Raw genomic sequence first — 20,535 nt, 5'->3', positions numbered from 1 at the left:
CTCATTTAAGAGGATTCCTCGCTGACCCCGCGGCTCACGCTGATCCTACTTAATGCCACTCGGGACGTGATAATCCCGAGGACAGAAATCAGCTAATGGAAACAGTCACAGGCTACACTGTGCTTTTATTATTTACTGACAAAGTAGCTTTTATTGTGACGGTGTTCATTCGCCCCATCATGACAGACATTACGTGCAGGTAACAAACGTCAGCAGCAGTCATGACGATGATGAATCTCAGCGATGGCACCTCTGACTTAAAAATCATCAATTCTTAAATGAATCTTGGAAGCCATAGCCTGGAGCTGTTTGCTTTCCTCTCTGTGTACTGTGAATAGTAAGAGGATCAGATTGTTTTCTGAGCTCAAAAGACACAAAAAGACAGAGATAAACTTTTTTTCAAGCAGCTTCCGGTTACTTCACAGAAATTTTTCTCTAAAAACTGGTGACAAACGAGTTTCCCCGACTGGATTACACAGTTCAATATTTATTATGATCTGAAATGTTGAAAAAAAAAAATGCTTTCAAGATGGGTAATTTCATCAAAATCACCAAGAACTATTTCTACTCTGTACTCATGGTGTTAAACTAAACTGAGTTCACTTTTTTTAAAGCCTTTTCTCCCATTGAATCAGATCAACCACCTCATCAAACATGTCCCTCCTTCAACAGACGCTCATTATTTTCTCCATTCATTGAGTGTTTGGTCTGTAAAACATGAAAATACAGATGTCTTGCTAAAGATTATTAGTTTACAGTTACGTAAAGTAGAGAAAAGCAGCAATTCATCACATTTGAGAGGCTGAAACTGGACTCATCTCACTGAGTATTGTCTGCATTATCACAGCCGGATGTGGCTTATTCCCCTGTGCACCAGGTGTCAATCCACAGCTGCAAATAGTCCAACAAACGCTCCATTTACTCCTATTTGAGAACTTCAAAACTTAAAAAGCTTAAAATACAGCTGTTTAATACTTCCTGAAAAGCTGTTTCATGAGTTGTTTTTGGGTGAAGCTGATGGTGAAGCTGATTTTAAATGAGTTTTAGAGTTAGTTAGCATTAACCTCTTCAACATACCCCGAAACACCCACATTGTCCTGACTTGTATGCATGAGGACATGCACACAGCTGGAACAATGAAACTGTGATGACTCACTACATAATATCCAGTGTAACACAGAAAGATGGACGGATATTCAGAATCATGAAACTTGAAGCTTTCAATCCAAACGACTCTTTGTAAAGTTGACGTTTTGGAGGTAAGAGGCGACATATGGACACATTCGCATTAAAAAGCTCCAGCTTGTGGGTTTGTTTTACATCCTGCCTCAAAAAAATAGCTTTCGTCTGCATTCCAGTGGATAAATGTCATCCGCCATTGTTACCCTGTTGAATTAAAAGCAGCGGTGTCGTCCCACCAAAGCTTTTTAGCAACACGTCTACTAATATTAGTGACATTCTACTTTACCTGTCCAATTACATCTGTAGAGGAAACAATGACATCGATCAGCCGTCTCTGCCTACACAGAGGACGAAGGTAAATATGAAGTTAGCATTTCTCCAGCTCACTGAGTCATATAACCAGGACTTATTCAGGGTCCATATTTTCTTTTACAGTTTCTTTTACAGAGTAACAGTAATTCAGTGAAGCATATTGGGTAAAAACTTCACACTCATTCTATGACAGTTTGCCTGCACTTAAATGCCCAAAGTACAGGAAACTGTCTCCTTACAGAGAATCAACACTGATCCTTTAAGTCTTAGCTTGCAGTCAGGTCTGTCGGCTCTTGCAGGTCGTGAAAAGTGGCCGCTCAGCTGCACCTCAGCCAGGTTTGGACAGGCTCCGTGGCTGCGAGCCAGGTTAGCCACAGACACTCTGGCTGGTGAGGACGAGGCTCTGGACTCAGCAGGTCGGTCTGATTGTCCGGTAGCAGTAGATTCTCGCTCCGATACAAAGTCAAGGTGACTCATGGTGGGTGAGACGTCCACTCAAGTCCAATCTGAGCAAAGCAGTAGAGGAAAGCTAGCATAGGTGGGGCCACGGTAGACCAGCCTGAAATGAAAAGAAAGACAGGATACTCATTTGTTTCATTTTAATGGGATTACAAAGTGGACTCACTCCAGATTCAGTCCTTAACTTATTTTCTCCTTTTATTCTACAAATACTGATGATTTAAACCTAAACTCAGCTCACTTGCTCTGTCCTGAAGCGTCTCAAAGTAACGACAACAAAGACTTGCATTCTTCTACAGGAGCTGGAGAGGAGGTAGTAGCGGTTGCAGTACTTTGGTCAATTCCCTCTGCTGTACTGAGTTGTCTTATGGTTATTCTCTTTTTCTATTTATAGCTGCTTCTTAGAGGGTTGAGCAGGCAGGTAAAGACAGCTGTCTGCACCTCCCCTCCAACTGGCTTGTCTCCAGGTTATCTCACTAACCTGCACCTGCACACACAATGCTTTTCAATGGTCTATTCTCTCCTATTCATGTCAAAATCTAATTCACATACACACGGGCTGCTTTGTGCACAGCTGTACTGTCAGTTTCCTGTCGGCGGAAGAGAATGGTTGCATGGGCGAAGGCCGGAAAAGACATATTCTGATGATGCACGACATAAAACTTTAACATGCGGGAAATTAGCATAATTTTCTGTTTGCATTTATCTTTAAAAAGAGCTTTGATGATGCTTCCAGTAAACACCAGGTAATCGTTAATGTTAGTTTAATCACATTACGCAAAATGTGGACCAGTTTCATGTGCACTTTCGAAATGCATTAATAAGATCTAAATTAATCATTCAAAGCCTTTTTAGGGCCCTGCGTGCACCAGAAGCAAGCCTTGCCAAGATGTGCCAAGACGTCCCAGCGTTCTGTCTTCGCAGGTATGTGAATTTCATTAACACCCTCAGTGTGAAACATATTCTCCAACCAGTCGTCCAGCTTTTACTCAAACTAACAGAGAGAGAAGCAGAAGTTAAAGGATGCCCACACCACTAGCCAAGTGTGTCAGATACTACTTTGGAAGGAACAGAGTTGCTTCCAGGCTCTAAAGAAAACTACTAAGCTCTGGCAAAGAGATGGAGAGTGGAAAAAGTGAAATGAGTAACCTATTTCCACCAGTTGCATGCTACTCCAATCACCCCGTGCTGTAATTACACCAGTTTCTTTTGCCACTTGATTAACTGAGTGCTTCGAGTTCAGATGAGGTGAAAGGCCACTTACAGAGAGGCGACTCAAAGCTAAATACGAGGCTGATTAGTGATCAGAAGGACTGCATCTCTCAGGAAAGGAACTCATCTGTCACATCTGTTAGCATATGAGCAAATATGAGCTTTTTGTCGCCATGCTCATGTCAGTAAGGATGCTAATGACTCCACCACTTTGGTCCAGTCTTCAGGCCGCCATCATCATCATCATCAGGCCAAACCTTAAACATGTTCAATACTTTGTTTTATGACTAAATACCTGCAAAACTAATGAAATCCCAATCAGCCTCAGCTGTACTTTGTGTGTTTGCCGCTAATTAGCAAATGCTAGCAAGCTGACATGCTAAACAACAGCTAAACCGGTAAAACATCATCATGTTAAGATAAGGTAAGAGTAAAAAAATAAGAAATATTGCCAAAAGTAAAACACACACATATATCTATCTATGTATCTAATGTATCTATATCTATATATGTTGCACAGGATACGTGATACATATATGCACAGATGTAATGATATTAGCATATGATGACATAAATAATGTTAGCATTCTCCCTGTGAGCACACTTCATTCATCCTCAGTCAACTTATATGACTACAGACAGAGTGTGATTAGGAATTTGTTTCTTATTAGAGAGGTCACATTACAATTATGTGACTGTCTGCTGCAGGAAAAATCCCAGACAAGCTGCTTTAAAAACATTGATCTTATGTTAATGAAGCGAACCACAGCTCTCCCTCTGTGGTTTATTGTGCCGACACAAGAAACAGGTTTTCTGCTGGACGCATTATTATTGTACAGTGTTTCAGTTTACAGTATAGAAACACAAGCACTCAGTGAAAGCAACACAATTATTAAAAGGTTTGTTCAACGGCCTATTTACAGATTCTAAGGCAGCGTCAGGCAGTGGCATCTTTATTTTTAGTTTTTTAATGGTCCAAATGAATCACCATGGAAGCAAACTGAGATTCTCAGTTTAGTTTCTGGTTCTTATTCTGAATAATTCACAGCAGAAATGGTATTTTCAAACACACTGTTCTTATTTTTAGGTTGCTGTTAACTTATTTACACCAAGTCTACAGTGCTGCGTGTGGGAAAGGGGTTAGGAGTGCTAGAAGAAGCATAATGTTACGCACAAATTGCTGGGAGCCTGCCAGACTTCCAACAATTTCCTACTGTCGCAAAGCTGAACTGGTGACTGAAAAGAGTCTGAGCAGTGTTATTTTTATAATGTCTTATTTCTAATCCATAATGATGACTATTAGTACGTGTATTTTTACGTATCTGCGTCAGTGAAAGAGTGGAAAACAATATAGAGGCAAGCAGAAAAGAGCACAAAGCAGGTGCACGTCAACAAAGACCTGCTCTATTCACACGTTCTCATTACATTACACAGGGTTGGTACTGAGGAGCTGGCAGGGTGAAGCCAGTTTCGCGTCCAGGCCAACTGACACATACATGATTCCACGGTATCAGTGCATGTGTGAAAGGGGGCTTGAGTTACCTTTGGTGTTGCAAATTGTTTAGATTTTCCAAACCCTGGACTCACAGTTCATATTCCTCTAGATTCCAGAATGTGTCTAATTAAAGCATCGCTCGTAGGGACGAACCCAGAGATCATTATCACCCGACTCTGCAGCCTTTCTCAGCTCTACAGGGCATTCTAGCGTCTTTCAGCTCATCGTTTTGGTTTACAGCCTGTAATTTTATTGTTTTGATTCAGTCGTACAGCTCTCATCATCAGTGTTTCCAGTAAAAAACTCTGATAAACAGACTGTACACCACCTGCTCAGCACCTCACAGCAGACAGACCAAGGTAGCGACTAGCTGGTGGAGCATTTAGCCACTAAAGAGCCGGTGGAGTCGGTGAAGACAAAGAAAGAGCAACAGATAGAGTGATATTTGTGGGGTGGGTAGAGACACAACTTTAAATAAACGCTAATGTTGATCTGTGTCTGCTGGATGAGTAAATAGCCATCTGTTTACTAAGACCGTAGTCCTGACTTCACAAGATAATGTCACTGCTGTGTTTACAGCTTGTTTCGCTGCCCCTGAGTGGCCCAAACAACACAATGACTGCTGCTTTAAAAATTAGTGACATTAGCATTTCATTTCAGCATTAATGAGCAGTTCTTGTTAATAAATTACACGATGACGTATCAGAACCGAGCTGAGCTCTCAGCGCTGACTCTGTGCCCAGCCCAGCGGCGAGTGCCGCTCGGACTGCTTATCATGAGTAGAAACACTTCAGGAGGGCCTGCCAGCTTGCTTTAGGTACCAAATGAGCCAAATAAAGACACAGAGAGCAAAACAGGAACTGGCACAACTATGAGGCAGATGTCTGTTTGGGGGAGTTTGCCCATGCAGATGCATAAAATGCTCCAGTATAACCAGCCCCTCTGCATCCACTGAAATACTGCTAGATATACAGACCTACAGAACAGCAGCATTTTCAATCATTTTATCATATTTTATTTATGATTTTATTTTCCGCCTATGTGAGTGGGCCTCTCTCTGACTGTCACTTTAGACATACGGCACTATCTTTAGCCGCTGTCACCTCTGGAGGAGAATGCGAAATGTCCTGCAATGCAACTAAGCTGTCAAATTACAAGACCACTTGACAGATTCTCCCCAAACAAATTTATAAATGCCAGCAGAAACAATCCTGCAAAATAAAAAGGCACGCGCGGATCCTAGTGAGCGAGTGTTGTGGAAGGTAATTTACCTTGAATGAAGACACGCTTCCAGAAGATTCTGCCAACATGTATCCCCCCGAGGAACACCAGATTAGAGAGGATGAGCATGGCAGTGGAGAAGGCAGAGAGGAGAGCAATGCAGCGCCTTTCCATTGCCACAGACAAATTCTGCTCCTGGAGAAACAGCAAATGAACACAAGAGATTTTCAGCATAACTCTGACAAACAAAGAGCAGAAGAGCACCTGGTACTAATGAACTGTGTGACTGTAAACTAGGAGGATTACACAGTATGTCATCACACTTCAGAAATATCTGTTCCCAAAAGCTGGAGGCCAAAGAAGCAAGAATGGCCTGAATGTCTCTACTGTTAATGTATTGGAAATTGACTTTTACTCACATTAGTATTCGCTGTTAACTGTAAACGCCAATTAGATGTGACAAGGTCCAACCAGTTTGTCTCCTATTCCTATCTGTACTTACTGTAGCAGCTCCAGGCATTAGCTCTTATTAAATCAGATTACATGACCCCTTTATTTCTAACTACAGCCAGGACGCCATCATGTCCATACATCTTAACTAAGCGGAATTATGCCCATATACAATTTTAATCTCATTTACCCTGATGTTTTTACTGGATATCTCACTTACAACAATGGAGTGAATAAAGGATGAGGCTAAAAGAGACTTCAGGCCATTTTCCACCAGAACTCCAGCCCAGTTCATCAGGGCCCAGTACTGTAAGTAGTCATGGCCGCCATGCCAGAGGCAGACGAATCCGAATGCAAGGCCAGTGGACAACATTTTGTAAAGATGGCCGTGCCGTGAACCTCCCAGTGGCACATAGATGTATCTGGAATATGAGCACATAACATGATCAAGTGCAATCAGGGTTAATATAATTCTTTAAAAGTAGATTATAACCTTCCCAACAGAAGGAAAACAGTAAATAAATGAGGGCAGGACACAGATGAACTGCAGCCAGTAAAGAGTGCTGATATGAAACAAAGGGAGGCTGAAAATGCACCACAACGCACCAATGAACTGTTCTGCCTGCCACATTAATTATCATGTCTCATTCATTGATTTTTAATCAAATAAATGTTGTTCTGACGTCCAGTGCAAAAACAGAAGCACTCCAGGGAATATCAATCCGTCTGAGCTGTTAATAATTCTGCAACTGGGTTAATGATTCCAAAGTGATTTCTGTGATTCACACCAAACCCCTGACACACGTTTAACCCACTTTCTACAACAATTTGGCTTTTTTTTTTTTCATTACTGGAGCTGACTCTACCCTCTAGGTTCGGTTGGCTATGGTCTGATTTCAACATTTTGGTGTAAACATCGAGGATACAAAGTACATTTTTCAGCTAACACTTCGTGTGATAGCACACTTGCTGAGAATAATATCCCACCAATCAGTGAAGAAAGTGGTGCACGCCGTGAAGACAAATGATCTCAGATACTGTGAGAACCTCGTCTGTCCCAGAGGTACCGACAGTCTCAACATGCTACATCACTCCAACACACTTAGAAACAAACATCACGTTCTGTGTAGCGGTGCTGTGCTGGGAACTAATTATCTCAGCCACCCTGTGGCTAATCAATGTTCCTGAAAGATGAGCCAGCATTTTCTGAGCCTTAAATAGAGTGGCCAGCTTGGCCATACAGGAGGATGAAAGTAGGTACGAGAACAGATGGAGAGGAACCTGAGTGTTAGAGCAGAAGCAAACTGAATGCCTAAACATACTGAGCACCTATCTGTCGTTTTAAATCATTTAGATGTGGATGGATTCAAAACAGATGTTAATCAAAATATGATCATTTTTAGACATAAAATAATACCTTGAATAATCAGTGTGTTGTATAACGCCTGGATACTGAAAGCAGATGGTGCAAACAACATGCACACAAGCTTTCTAGGCTGACACTGACAATTAATATGGTTGGTTACTGTGCTCTTATGGAGACACATCAGATGTTAAATGCTGACCACCGCGCCCCCTGACCCTATCCATGCCCCCACTTAATATTTACAACTAATTTTCCCCAGGATCTGGACTCAAACGCTCCCTCTCATACATAGCTGTAATAACTCAATCAAACAGCTGGTAAGAGCTTTTTGTTGGCCGATAACAGAGAACCTGAGACACGGTGGAAACAGACAGGAAAAGCGTAATGGAATGGCGAAGAATGAGCCACTTAGCTGCCCAGGGAGACGAGGTGTCAGTGAGCCATGCAGAGCACATCATTTAACACCTACACACTCATCTAGCGCTCTTCAGACAATTTCAACAGAATTTCAGAACTGCATTAAAACCTCTTTAAAAGCACTTTCACGGGGAGGAACGTCGGGGCATTGTGTCGTCGGTATCATTTTGCATCTGCAGCAGGAGAATTGCAAGCGATGCCATTAAGCAGGAGAAAACCATTTCCAATGGGCACGGATTAAAATGGAAACTTGCATTTGTAATTTAAATCCGAGGATCTTTAGTAAATTAATTGGAGCCACTTTAACCATCTCATGAGCCATACTCCTCTCTGAACTCGTCTTTAACGTCTAGAAAGCAGATGTACGTGTCAAACGTCAAACAGTCAACACAACAAGTAATTAGCAAACAAAAACCATGACGAGGGGACCCTTTCACAGAATATCACTGCGTCTTTTCTGACAACTGTGCAAATGTGGTGTTGCCTTAACGTAGCAAAACACGTCTAGCAAGCGGACCATAAACCCCCAATAGGCTGCATTCAGCCGAGTGTGCATCATTAAAAGCAGACAAACTAATAATGTGCGTTGTCCAAAGTACAAGTGAGCGAACACATAATGCTTCCATTACATATGCACATATTAAACAAAGAGGCATTTCTCCAGGGTGCGGGAACAGCAACACAACAGAAGAACTATTCACCAACAACATGCAACCTCATAATCATGAGAAAGCCTACATGCAAATGCAGTATCCTTGTCTATTATGATGAAGCATGCTGGCAGGCAGCTGGAGAATGGCACCTTTTTTGTGGGTAATTCAAGTTCAATGCCCTGCAGGAAGTGAGTCTTTACAGCAAGTGTGCAATAAATAACAGATACAGTATGATTAAACACATGCAAATATCAGGCAATGAAATCTATAGATAGATACTATGTAAAGATATATAAATATATAGGTATGAAGACAGAAAACATAGCTTAGATATATAAGACAGGACAGGCAGAAACATAGATTAGATAGAAACACATTCTAATATAAGAGTGGTTATTTGATTTAGTTGACATTTCACAGTTTTAGTAAGCATTAACATCTGAATTAGTCCATCCACCGCTCATGAAGTGCCTCTTACCTGATGAGCCATCGATACAGACCCTCGTCAAAGTGCCTGAGAGTGAGCAAAGAAAAAAGCATATCTGAGTCACAAATTTACATAATAATATAGCACTGAGTAAGAAACACCTGAGCACTGGGCTTCACATAAACTGAGGCATGTGCAGTACGTATGATGCATGTGTGTGTCTCTGTCACTGAGGAGATTAGATTTAGGTTTTTTTTCCACCCTGCCTATAAACTGGGGCCGTTTCGTCAATGATGTGCGTGGACAGCTTTATGCATTCCATCAATGTAGTCAACATTGGCGAGCTCAGCACACGCCGGCTGGGATTGGAGTGCATCGGTGTCAGCACATTGGTCAATCTCGTCTACAGCCGGTGCATTTTTATTGCACAGCCAAACATGCAGTTTTCCATCTCAGCTACATGTGCTCTAAATTCAGAGGGCGTTTTCTCGTTGTTTTACTCCGTTTACACTTAGGAACAGAGCAGTTTAACTATGAGGAAGTGATATAAAACACTGTGATACTCTACTTGTTAGTAAAGCAGATTTGCTTTTTTTAATCATATATTATGAGGTTTGCATTTAATTTCATGTCTGTTCTGTCTCAACCTTATTCATACACTCAGTGGTGTATTAGATGCACTTAACTAAAACTCATGCAGTCTAATACAACACTCCTACAATAAATCCTACCTTCATGAAGGTAATAATATTCTCATTTGAATCAACACACTAAAGCAGTTTTAACAAACTGATTATAATCGTCATGAAGGGAGGATTTAATGAGTGCTGCATTAGACTGAATACTTGGTAATCAGATGCCAGAAGTGGTGTGTATCCTGGAGGATCTCAGAGCTAAATGATAAACACATTTGACAACAATATTCACCACTGCATAAACTTCAATGTCCTGACATATTTTTCACAGCAGTGGAAACTTTGGCCTTTTTCTATTTGAAATCCTGCAGATTAAGCTGATTTATCCCTGTGTAAGAGGCACTGCAATGTGTGTGTTCGTTAACTTGAGCAATTGTGACCCCTTCAGCCTAAACCGGGCATAGTCTTTTCCTCTGCTTTGTACCTAAAGTGTGAAGTGAGCTTAATAAATGCAGCAATCAGCATATTTTCTTCTATAATGTCCAGTCTTTGCCGAGGTAGGTGTGTGTGTTAGCCTCCAGAAAATGAATGGAAGTCTATGTAATGATGGAGACAAGACTGTGTGTGTGTGTGTGTGTGTGTGTGTGTGTGTGTGTGTGTGTGTGTGTGTGTGTGTGTGTGTGTGTGTCTGTCTGTCTGTCTGTCTGTTCACTGGCTTAACTTGAAAAATAAAGTCAAATTCTCTTTTATGCGATTACGCTGGTTGGTGTTATATGTATACTGATAGCTGCATTTGTCAGATCCCTTTGAAAACACATTTCTAACTTCTATTCAGTTTTCTTTCATGATTTACTCTGTTGTCTTGGTAATGGTGCTTCTAACCAGTTTTTCGTCAAGAAAACACAAACAACACACAGCCTGTAAATGTAGTGATGCTCCCAGTGAACAAACCATTTCAGCTTGAGCTTGAAAGAATGATATAATGTCCCTGGTGCAGAGGTGACCTGTTGCTCTGATTGCCAGTAATGACAGAAGATGAGACAATTCGCTGTGACCAGTCTTATTGCCAAAGCACTTAAGGCACTTGACCTTAAATTTACCTTTTCCTCAAGGATATCAGGGATGCTACAGTTTCCAGTCACTGAAGTGTTAAAGCTGTGTCTATGTCGGCGGTGTTACCTCGAGTTGTTATGATCTTACCTCCACATCCCTGTGAAACTGTACATGATGCTGACACAACGAGGAAGCCTTGGGGGGACGAGTTTATCCAAAGTGGCCAGCATGGATGGAAGGCCAAACAGCACCAAATACTTCACATAGAAGAACTGGACAAGGGCCAGAGCCAGACCACCTGTGACAGGCAGAAAGGAAGATTTTTAAACTAATATTTCTTAATTTAAGGATTGAAACAAGTTTGCTACTTTCCAAAAAGATTTTTTCTGTTAGAAATCAAGTAAATACCAAATACCAGACAGACACCAATTCTGTCATTTTATTAAAATATAAACAAAACCACACCACAGATCATGATGACTGGATTATGAATCAAGCCTAATGAGTGAGTCCTTAATCAGCATATCTGATGTTGTGTTCGAACCAGCTAAATCCTTTGGGGGCAGCATGTTTTTTTAAATTCTGCATCTTGAAAACACATTCAGCATGTTTCTGAAGCGGCAAGGAAATATTAAAGCTGTAACTCAATCTTATACTGTGTGAGAGTCCAAAAACACACACAGTATGAAGACTTACCCAAGGCCCAAGGAGGAAGGATTTCTAAGTATGTCTCATTAGACTGGATGGAGTGCATGTACATGACATGGATCATGTATTCCGCAATGCACCACCATAGGAGGATCCGTCCTGATCTGAGCACCAGGTAACTAAGAGCAGATTCGTCCCTGTCACTCTCCTCAGCAGGCCTCCGCATCTGCAGCAGAAAGTGAGCATGTTGTTAAGAGTGGCCGGCTGAATCAGAAGAACGCCAGAAGAATAAATACCAGGTTATAAAAATATGCAGCAAAGTTGGGAATGAAAAATGCAGGCGTAATAAAAGATGCAGCAGTGACCAATCAATAAATGGTAACTATTTATCCAAATTCAATGCTATAAACAGCCCTCCACTACAAAACGAAAGAGGCCATTTCGATTAAACTGCAGTTTAATCCAGCAGTTGGCCTTATAGGCTCCCTTACCTGCTCAAAATAGTCTTTGTATGTGATAATGGGTCCGTTGTAGAAGAAGGGATGATAGAAGGTGTATGAAAACAACCAACAGAGCTGCACAACCACACCCATGTCGAGAGGGCACCAGCAGTGCTCCAGGCTGAAGCTGATGAAGCGTAGACCGCAGACAGCAACACTGAAGAGTAGCAGATAGTACTCCTCCTCTGTCTGATACCAGCCTCTCTGTGTGAAACAGAGGGAAGGCCAATTATATTCAGGACACATTCATGAGGAACCCTTATGTTAATCTTGACAGTTTGACGCTTAAGTCAGAAAAGCTTTTATTTAAGATGTGACACAGATCCAAATGAGAACACCTGCAGATTACAGCAGATTTAATCAACTGATTAAGAAAACATGTCAACACATACTAATAAACATATGCCTAAGATGTCTTTTTAATGAGGTCTGTTTAACTGTATCCGGATCATCACTGCGCTTGACGTCGGGCTTCAAAATGGAGCTCAACTATACACGTGTGTGCGGAGGGCGAGCACAGGAGGGAAAGAGGTAGATTTATAAAACTATGCAAAGGTCTGTCAGATTCTTCAATTACTAAATTCAAAACTTCTAACCATTACGACTGGAGCAGAGTTGTCTGGCTGTAACCATGCTCGATGTGTCAGATGCTGCGCAGTTAAAAGGTGCCTTTACATCAGGTAAAGTTATACCCTAAATGTAGTGAAATACTAAGAGGCAGCACCCATAATAACCAATCCATTTAGAAATGAATGGAATTGAGTTCTTAAACTCATTGAAACTGAATTTCAATATGTTATTTGGTCTGTAATTAATTAATTTTATCATCGTGTTGCATTAAAGAAATGGCAATCTGGTAAAATCTCACATTGCTGTGGTTATTCTTTCATTTTTGAGAGTATGAGGTCTTTTAGTATGTCTCCTTCCTTTCTGGTAGCTACTTTCAAATATTTTTACATTACATTTATCTTGTGGTGCCGCAACAGATTCAAATGTACAAACCAGAAAACTTTTCAAATGTGTCTCTTTACCGAGCAACATAGTTCTCACTCGATAAAGACATCCCCTCCAAAAATGAGAAACATGCATATTCCAGGTGATACAACCCACCTGGATCTTTTGAAGCGGTTGGATGTGAAGCGTGGAGAGCAGCAGCAGGTTACAGGCCCATGACAGAGCAGGCATTCGCAGTCGGGCCACTGAAAAGGACAGGCCCAAATGTACCAGCAGCACGCTCACACCTTTAATCCCCAGCACACTGCAGGCTGCCAAGAGGCCGTATACCGTGAGTGCTGGCACCCTAAGCTGATGACAAAACATCAAAAATGTGTTGGATTAAAACATCTCACACCTAAGAGCAATATTCCACTCAGCAGTACTGTAGCTACCAGCCCCTTCCTACCTTGGGGTAAAAGATGCTGGTCAATCTTGATACCACACCATGACCGATCAGAGTCCACAGCAAAGACTTCTTGGCCCACTCAGTCCAGAAACTCCACTCAAAGTCTGATGGGTCCTGACAAAAACAACTAACTTCAGCACGGACTTTAAAACACACTGAAAGGCTGCTGACAAGAGGGTTTGAATGGTCAAAATATGTTCAGGGCCCTTATTTGTACGTAGGACTGTGGACACAACAAACTGTGTTTTCAGCGAGATGCACCATGATGTTGATTGAGATAAGGCTTTTGTTTTAACCAGCATTTTCATTAGTGAATTTACCCTTTTAAACCCCTCCAGAAGGCCTTTTTCCAAGTGGAACTCCTTCTGTAATCCTGCTTCATGCTCTGAGGTACAAAACAGGAAAAACAACACTTAATTTCTCTTTACCTTTTCTTCTTAATTCATTGAACCAACATGCTGATATCTGTCTATCTACCTTACCTTTGGAGAACCTGTGCAGTTGGTAGAAAGAATACAGATGAGAGCCAAAGGACAGCACCCAGTAAACCAGGACCTCTGCCCATGGCAGGGGTGCCAGCGGGGCCTTTGGTTTAGATGTCATCAGGCAGAGTCAATGTGCTGTGGTACACCTACAACATTGTGAGTCAATTAACGGTAAAAATGTGATTCAGTAGTCATTTGACTTATTTGTCACCAATATTGTGGATTCAAAACGTATTTTCACACTTCATAAACCGCTAAATGGTGAGCTGATGTTGACAGAGGCAGTGAATGGCAACGGAGGCTTGTCTAAATTTAATATTATGTATTATTTTCATCCTAATTACTGAAGTTAGCATCGTGAGATTGTGTCAAACCGTTAGCAAATAGCATAGCAAATCACTGTCGTTGCTAGGTAACACTGCGCCCAGAGGCTGCTGACGATGACGTAGTTAGACCAGACGGGGAAAGTAACGTTTACCCGATGTTAGCTACTCTCACCAAACCAGTCAACGTTAAGGTTAATTAGCATCGTCTTGGCATTTGTGACATCGACGAGACTATTAATACCAAATCGGCGTGTAACGTTACAAGTTTTCCTGTTTATTTGGCCATGTTAAAATTCCACAGTTAGGTCTGCCGAAAACTTCCGTAAGCTATCCTACTCGAATAGTGGTTAGCTAACGTTAGCTAATCACCTGAAAAAGTTGCAGTGTTACCTAATAATACTGTGCTGGTGTCCATTACGATGTAAACAGTGGACTGCACTGTCCGATAGGACCTGGACCGCAGGGATATAACGCTAGTACCAACATTCAAAGGTAATGAATTCTTCTTCTTCATCCCCGTTTCATTCATGATGTCTAGCAAGCAACTTTTAAGAACATGGCCGCCCCCAACTGTGCTGGAGTGGCTCGTCAGTTCATGCTCGGAGAACCTCCTGTGCTTGGTGGAGTTAGGATTTTAGCCCGAAGAGGACATTAACACAGTTATTTCACTGTAATGAATTACTTTCATTTTATGCTACTCTGTTCTTCTTTATCTGAACTCTATTGTTACTTCGTAGATCAAGACTTTTCAAACAAAACACGATCAACTTAAACATGATGCATTCAATGACACTGACTGACTGGATAAAATGAGCTCCACCTCACACACCTAAAACATTAGTGCCGCAGACACAGTAATACATCAATAATAAAAATCCCACGATTCAATTGAATAATTAACACTTTACTTTTACTTTTGATACTATAAATACATTTTGCTCTTTTTAAGATCTCTTCATGCCCTGAGAAGATTGCTGAAACGTTGCATTGTATATGGAAATGTATGTGAATCTTGACAATTTAATCTGTAATTATTTTCACACACACAAAATTATTTTCTCTTGACATTTTAATCACTCTACAAGAGGACTGTTACAGTTTGAAAGGATTTATTGTGGCGAAACTGTGTTGGTACAGTAGGTCAATGGATCAGCAACTGACTATGCATGCATCCTAAATGAGACAGGTTTCTAGGTTTTCATGTCTCAACAACAGATAAGAGAATTTTAACAACAAAAAAGGCACTGGGAAATAACAAATATGGTAACAAATTGACAACAGGATAGTGCGCAAAACAGTAACATTACATAAATTTGTCCTTCATATGTGATTCATTCTTAAGTCATTGACAAAACCTGCAACTTCTCACCAACTCTTCCAACAAATTAAAGGAGTGTTTAAACTCATCTTATGAACTTAACAATTAAATGTTTGATGTTTCATCTCCCCATCACATCTAAAGCTTTTTTCTTAGCCTTACAACCAAATCTAGAGCAAAATAAGGACATGACCATAATTCATGTACACGTTCAGTTATCCACACTGAGAGACTCAAATTCATCAATATAACAGTAAATTGTAAGCTTGTGTGTGTGCATGTTAATGTGTATACATGCATTCATGCTTGCGTGTGTGTATGTGTCTGAGCACAGTGAGTGCAATCACAGTATTAATATTTTTTCACAGCTCGTCGGTCTCTCCATCGAAGGGCACAGCATCCGTCTCCATATGAATGCTGCTGGGCTCACTGCTGCCCACCCAGCCAATAGGAGTGCGGTTGAAGGAAGGCCGGCAGCTGATGTCCTGCTGGTACACCACAGCTGGTTCAGGCTCCTCTTTGGTCGCCTCAGTTTCTGGCAGCTGGAATTTCAGGAACTGGTTGGCCTTCTCAAAGCCGCCGAAGGGCACTGCACACCTAGCAGAGCAAGGTGAGAGGGTTATTAAAGCCCCTGTTTGTCCCATAGCACCTCCAAAGTCAGGCCTAGAGGGAAGTACCTGTTGAAGCTTTTCCACTTGGGAAAATCCTTTCTCTCAATGGGAGCAGGCATTGCAGTTTTCAGAGTGGCTATCAGATTTTCATCACCCTTCATTGCCTTCTCCCATGGCGACACGTACGTCCTCACATGCATATGCTTCTTAGTGTCATCGCTTCCACCTCCTATGAAGGAAGCATCCATGAGTAGAGCATATGGCTCACTTGACTGGACTTAGAAATTAAAATTACACAAAAAAATTACACCAACCTTTGAGTGGGGACCACTCACTCGCTCCTTCTCCTTTTCCACCTTTCCCATGGTCGCCACCACCCAGTCCTCCTGCACCTCCTGCTCCTCCTGCTCCTCCTGCTCCACCTGCTCCTGCACCTTTGCTTCCAGGCTTTGGAGGAGGCACAGGGGCCCCTCCTCCGGCATGTAGTCCTACAAAGTGCAGCTGTCCAGCCTCTTTGCTAACAAAATGCCCACCAACATTTATAATCTGACCTCCCATCTGACCACCCAGAGATGGAACAAACTTCTGGAGGTTGTCCTGAAAGAAATATGATCAGTATAATGTAGTAAACAATGTCTCTTCTTCATGAGGTTAACACCTGCCAAGTGTTAGTGAGCACACTGAGTCATGAGTGTGTATTAAAGGCATTTGACTTTTTCAGACAATTACAAAACTCTAATCCATCTGGTTTGATTGATCAGTAATGATCTAAGGCAAAGGGTTCAAACATCATTGTTCCAGGTGGCTTAAAATTTAAAGAATCAAGTAAATTTACAGCCTATAATCTTATTGCTATGTTTCTTTCAAATGGTTATTATAGGAATTAAAATTGGTGATTAATGAGGATAGATTAAGGATTGTAAAGTGACAGGAATAAATCAATTTTGTCAGACTGCCACATTGCCTCCATGAAATTTGGAGGTGTTTCAGGGTTTTTGAATTTCAGGTATTGTATCATTAACTTTTGAGCAAAGTTTTAAGTTAGAAAAAAGTGACTGGGTTTTGTTTTCTCCATGAACTATGCTCTCACCATAGACTCACTGCTGAAGATGTCGGGGTTGTTCTCGTAGACGAACTTATCCACTCTCTGCTGCCTCATCTTGAACATCTTGGAGCCTCGGTTCTTCTGCAGGGAAAGCTCCTCCAACATGATGTCTTTGGGGGTCCTGATCTTTGTTCCCAGGTCGAACTCAGATGCCTCTGGCTCCGACTCATACTCTAGGTAAGGGACATTCGATCAAATGAGCGTTACATTTTAAAAAGCCTTAATGTGGAAACAAAATGTTACTGAAAATCTTCAAGATTGAAATCTTTCACACTTAATTGAAGGGACGTTTTACTGATATATTCACTGATATGTTTCACCACAACTGTCAGAAAGATTTGTCTTCATGGACAAAGATGCTTTGTTTGTCAAGGATTGGGAATCACTGTAGTGACATGCCAAAGAGAAAAACTAGAAAAGAAGCACAAAAGACTTAAATCAATGAGTAATCAATCTTGTCTGATGATGGGTTGTTATAGTGACATATTTATGATCGCAATCTTGAGGGTAACAGATGTTTAAATGTTTTATAACCACAATATTTCCTCATTTTCTGTCTCTGTGCATTTATATATATGTGTTTGTCTTGAATAATGTGACTAAAGTTTCGTACTTCACAACTTCATTTTCCACACCTGTGATGACACTTAGTGATCGTCAGTGGTTAAAATGTACAATATGTGGATTGGGCAAAATACATTAATTCTTTTAACTAAACAAAGTCAACCCAGAGTATCTATTTTGATGATTTATGATAATGAAATTTGCTTTTGCAGTTCCTATCACTTGCCATTCATCTATTTATGTATCCTGTCTTTATATGAAAGAGCTATATTCATGCAATTTCATTCCAGCCTTACCATCCTGAGTGATATGTGATAGGTCAGTTACGATCTTGGCGAGCTTTTTCCGCTTGTTTAGGGGGGCAGGTGTTCCCAGAGGCATGTCTGGAGGTTCAGGAGAGAACACAATGTTATTTATTGTTTGTAAGGGTTACAAACATATATGAAGAATTTGAAGCCAAACATGCTTTTTTCCAGCATATTCAGCAGTGATATAGGTAACGAAAGTGAACCTCTTTCTTTCAAGACACAAATCAAAGTAATGTCAAAGCTTCTGCCAAATATATTTTGTTGTTAAGATATAAATGTATTATAAATAACATTGTTTCTATGTCAGAATATTTTCTACAAAATGAAACTAAATCAAAAAAAGAAACTAAAACCAAAAAACCAAACCAAACAATGTTTTCAATGCACTAAATTGAGGAACAAACAAACTTTGATCATCATGAGTTATATTATTATATTTCACATAAGATTGTTCCTATTCAAAAGAATTAATTGGCAGTAATGTGACTCTAAATCTGCATAGCTGCAGGTTCAGACTAAGGTTGAAATACACTGAGGAGAGTGTTTTTGCTTCAGCTTGAAGATACAGTACATTTCATACAATTGAAAGACACTTGAACAGACTGCTTTGCAATAATATCCCACCAACTTCTCAAGATCACGGTTCACCGTCAACACCTACAGCCATCAGCAACCCCTGAAAGTCAACCCTGGCCTGAATGTATCACACAGACAGACAACATGGGCCCTGCTCATTTTTCAAGTTCAAAGGGGATGTCATTGCCCTCGGATTCCCCACATTCCCCAGTGAAACAGATGTCTGCGCCAAAGGAAACATATAGCTTGATGTGTGTTTCAGTTTTGTTTGGGCACACAAGATCTGTACACAGACTCATAAATAATAATAAGGAACATAAACAGAAGTGGAGTTCAAGCAGAAACTGGTGATCACTGCATTCAGATGTTATTCTATTGCATCAAAAGTGAAAGCCTCAGGATCATAAAATAGGATCTGATCATATTCCCCAATCTGCAGCTCGCATGGGAACATGAACGCAGGGGAAGTGGGAGTAATTCTTTCCTCATATGTCGAGATGCCACTCACTGTTGAAGCATATTAACACTAACAACCAGATTTCCTGGGATATGAATCTGCTTCTTACAGTATCTTATATGTTTATTTGACATTGTTTTTGTCTTCCTATACTCATAATAACACCTTCAGCTCTCAACAGTTTCTTTAAGGCCTAGTCAAGTGGCAAAACATCACATCACATCTACTGGCTGTAACTCAACCCACTGCAGCTATTTTTAAAAGCCACTTCCAGCCAAGACATTTTAGCGACGTGTAATGGCGTCATCCAACTATCAAATGGGCTTCACACAACTCTTAAGGACACAATACACACCCCCAGAAAACAATTCTTAGTGTATGTTTGAAGCTCTCTCGAAACATGAGTGTGATCCGTAGTAGTTGTGGATGTTCACAAGGGGGTTTTTGGACACTGTTTTAATTGCCTTAAATAACTACAAGCTTAGTGACCCCTTGTGCTCAAATTTACCACTCCCCTGTCAGACTTTGGGAACACCATATAAAATCTCTGCAACGCCCACAGAGAGGGATGGTCAGCACATTCATCCATTCCTTTGCTCGTTTTAAGGCGTACCGAGAAAATCTAAAAGCAGCAAAGTGACTCCCAGAGCCATTTTACTTTAATGGTTGGTAGAATCAAAAGCAAACTCATCAAAGGCAAAGCAGTTGGTTGTGCTCAGTTGTTGACGTCGTCTTCCGTTATTCTTTTCCCTGGGATGAGCTGCAAAAGCCACTGAACCTCTTATTGTTGCACATCTGTTCGTCCCTCTCCCAGTTTTTGCAGTAGCCAGAATTTAAATTCAAGCTGTGGTTGATTAGTAGAACAAAGCACACCGATGGGATGCAGATCCACTCACCGGGCTTTTGTTGTAATCCTGGGAGGAGAGACAGATCTATAAATGCCAAACAGAGAGGAGGAGACCAATGGCTCAATGCTGGTGATCTCGATCACAGGTTTACAAATCCCTCAGTGCCTCTGACCCTACGTATGGCTGGACCGAGGTCCCGGGAAGTGCAAAACCCACCCTACACTCAGATGGCAGATCTTCCAGAGGGTTGGGGTTGTGGGTGGCAGCAGTGTTGGTGTCAAGACAGGAGGAGGAGGAGGAGGAGGAGGAGGGTGAGGTTAGGAGTATGAATAGGGATTCGGGATGGGGGGGTTAAGTCGGGGGGAGAAGTCTCTGTTGGCCAGCTGAAAGTGCTGATGGGGATATTAAGGGAACAAAATCATTTTCACAGATGGTTCAGAAGACTATATTTAGTAGCAAAGAACGATGGGAACAGACTTCAGCTATAAGATAACCTCAAAGGACT

At 41.2% G+C, this 20,535-nt stretch overlaps 2 protein-coding genes and 1 long non-coding RNA gene across 4 annotated transcripts; 1 reads left to right on the top strand and 2 right to left on the bottom strand.

Annotated features, from left to right (window-relative positions):
* Positions 1-1,627: 1,627 nt before the first annotated feature.
* hhat (hedgehog acyltransferase) lies at positions 1,628-14,805 on the bottom strand. 2 transcript variants are annotated; one of them, XM_070977371.1, is made up of 12 exons: positions 14,634-14,805; positions 13,915-14,063; positions 13,753-13,817; positions 13,433-13,546; positions 13,141-13,335; positions 12,022-12,234; positions 11,579-11,756; positions 11,030-11,180; positions 9,246-9,281; positions 6,552-6,753; positions 5,932-6,076; positions 1,628-2,053 (listed from the first exon to the last, which is right to left on the bottom strand). In XM_070977371.1, exons 2-12 carry the CDS (start codon positions 14,033-14,035, stop codon positions 1,968-1,970), a joined length of 1,506 nt encoding a protein of 501 aa, XP_070833472.1. In that variant the 5' UTR covers positions 14,036-14,063; positions 14,634-14,805; the 3' UTR covers positions 1,628-1,967. The 2 variants fall into 2 exon arrangements, with proteins under 2 accessions (XP_070833472.1, XP_070833473.1); XM_070977372.1 differs by lacking the exon at positions 14,634-14,805 and having other exon boundaries at positions 13,915-14,089.
* On the top strand, positions 14,335-17,454 carry LOC139341070 (uncharacterized). Its single transcript, XR_011602992.1, has 3 exons — positions 14,335-14,735; positions 15,930-16,171; positions 17,268-17,454. It is a non-coding gene; the product is annotated as an uncharacterized lncRNA (long non-coding RNA).
* On the bottom strand, positions 15,358-20,258 carry myoz1a (myozenin 1a). Its single transcript, XM_070977373.1, has 6 exons — positions 20,079-20,258; positions 18,138-18,224; positions 17,263-17,450; positions 16,487-16,769; positions 16,239-16,401; positions 15,358-16,158 (listed from the first exon to the last, which is right to left on the bottom strand). Exons 2-6 carry the CDS (start codon positions 18,220-18,222, stop codon positions 15,924-15,926), a joined length of 954 nt encoding a protein of 317 aa, XP_070833474.1. The 5' UTR covers positions 18,223-18,224; positions 20,079-20,258; the 3' UTR covers positions 15,358-15,923.
* Positions 20,259-20,535: the final 277 nt, after the last annotated feature.

This window comes from Chaetodon trifascialis, chromosome 13 (assembly GCF_039877785.1).
Source record: "Chaetodon trifascialis isolate fChaTrf1 chromosome 13, fChaTrf1.hap1, whole genome shotgun sequence".
Taxonomy (NCBI): domain Eukaryota; kingdom Metazoa; phylum Chordata; class Actinopteri; order Chaetodontiformes; family Chaetodontidae; genus Chaetodon; species Chaetodon trifascialis.
The sequence above is the reverse complement of the archived record's forward strand: the minus strand, read 5'-3'. Positions and strand labels throughout refer to the sequence as shown.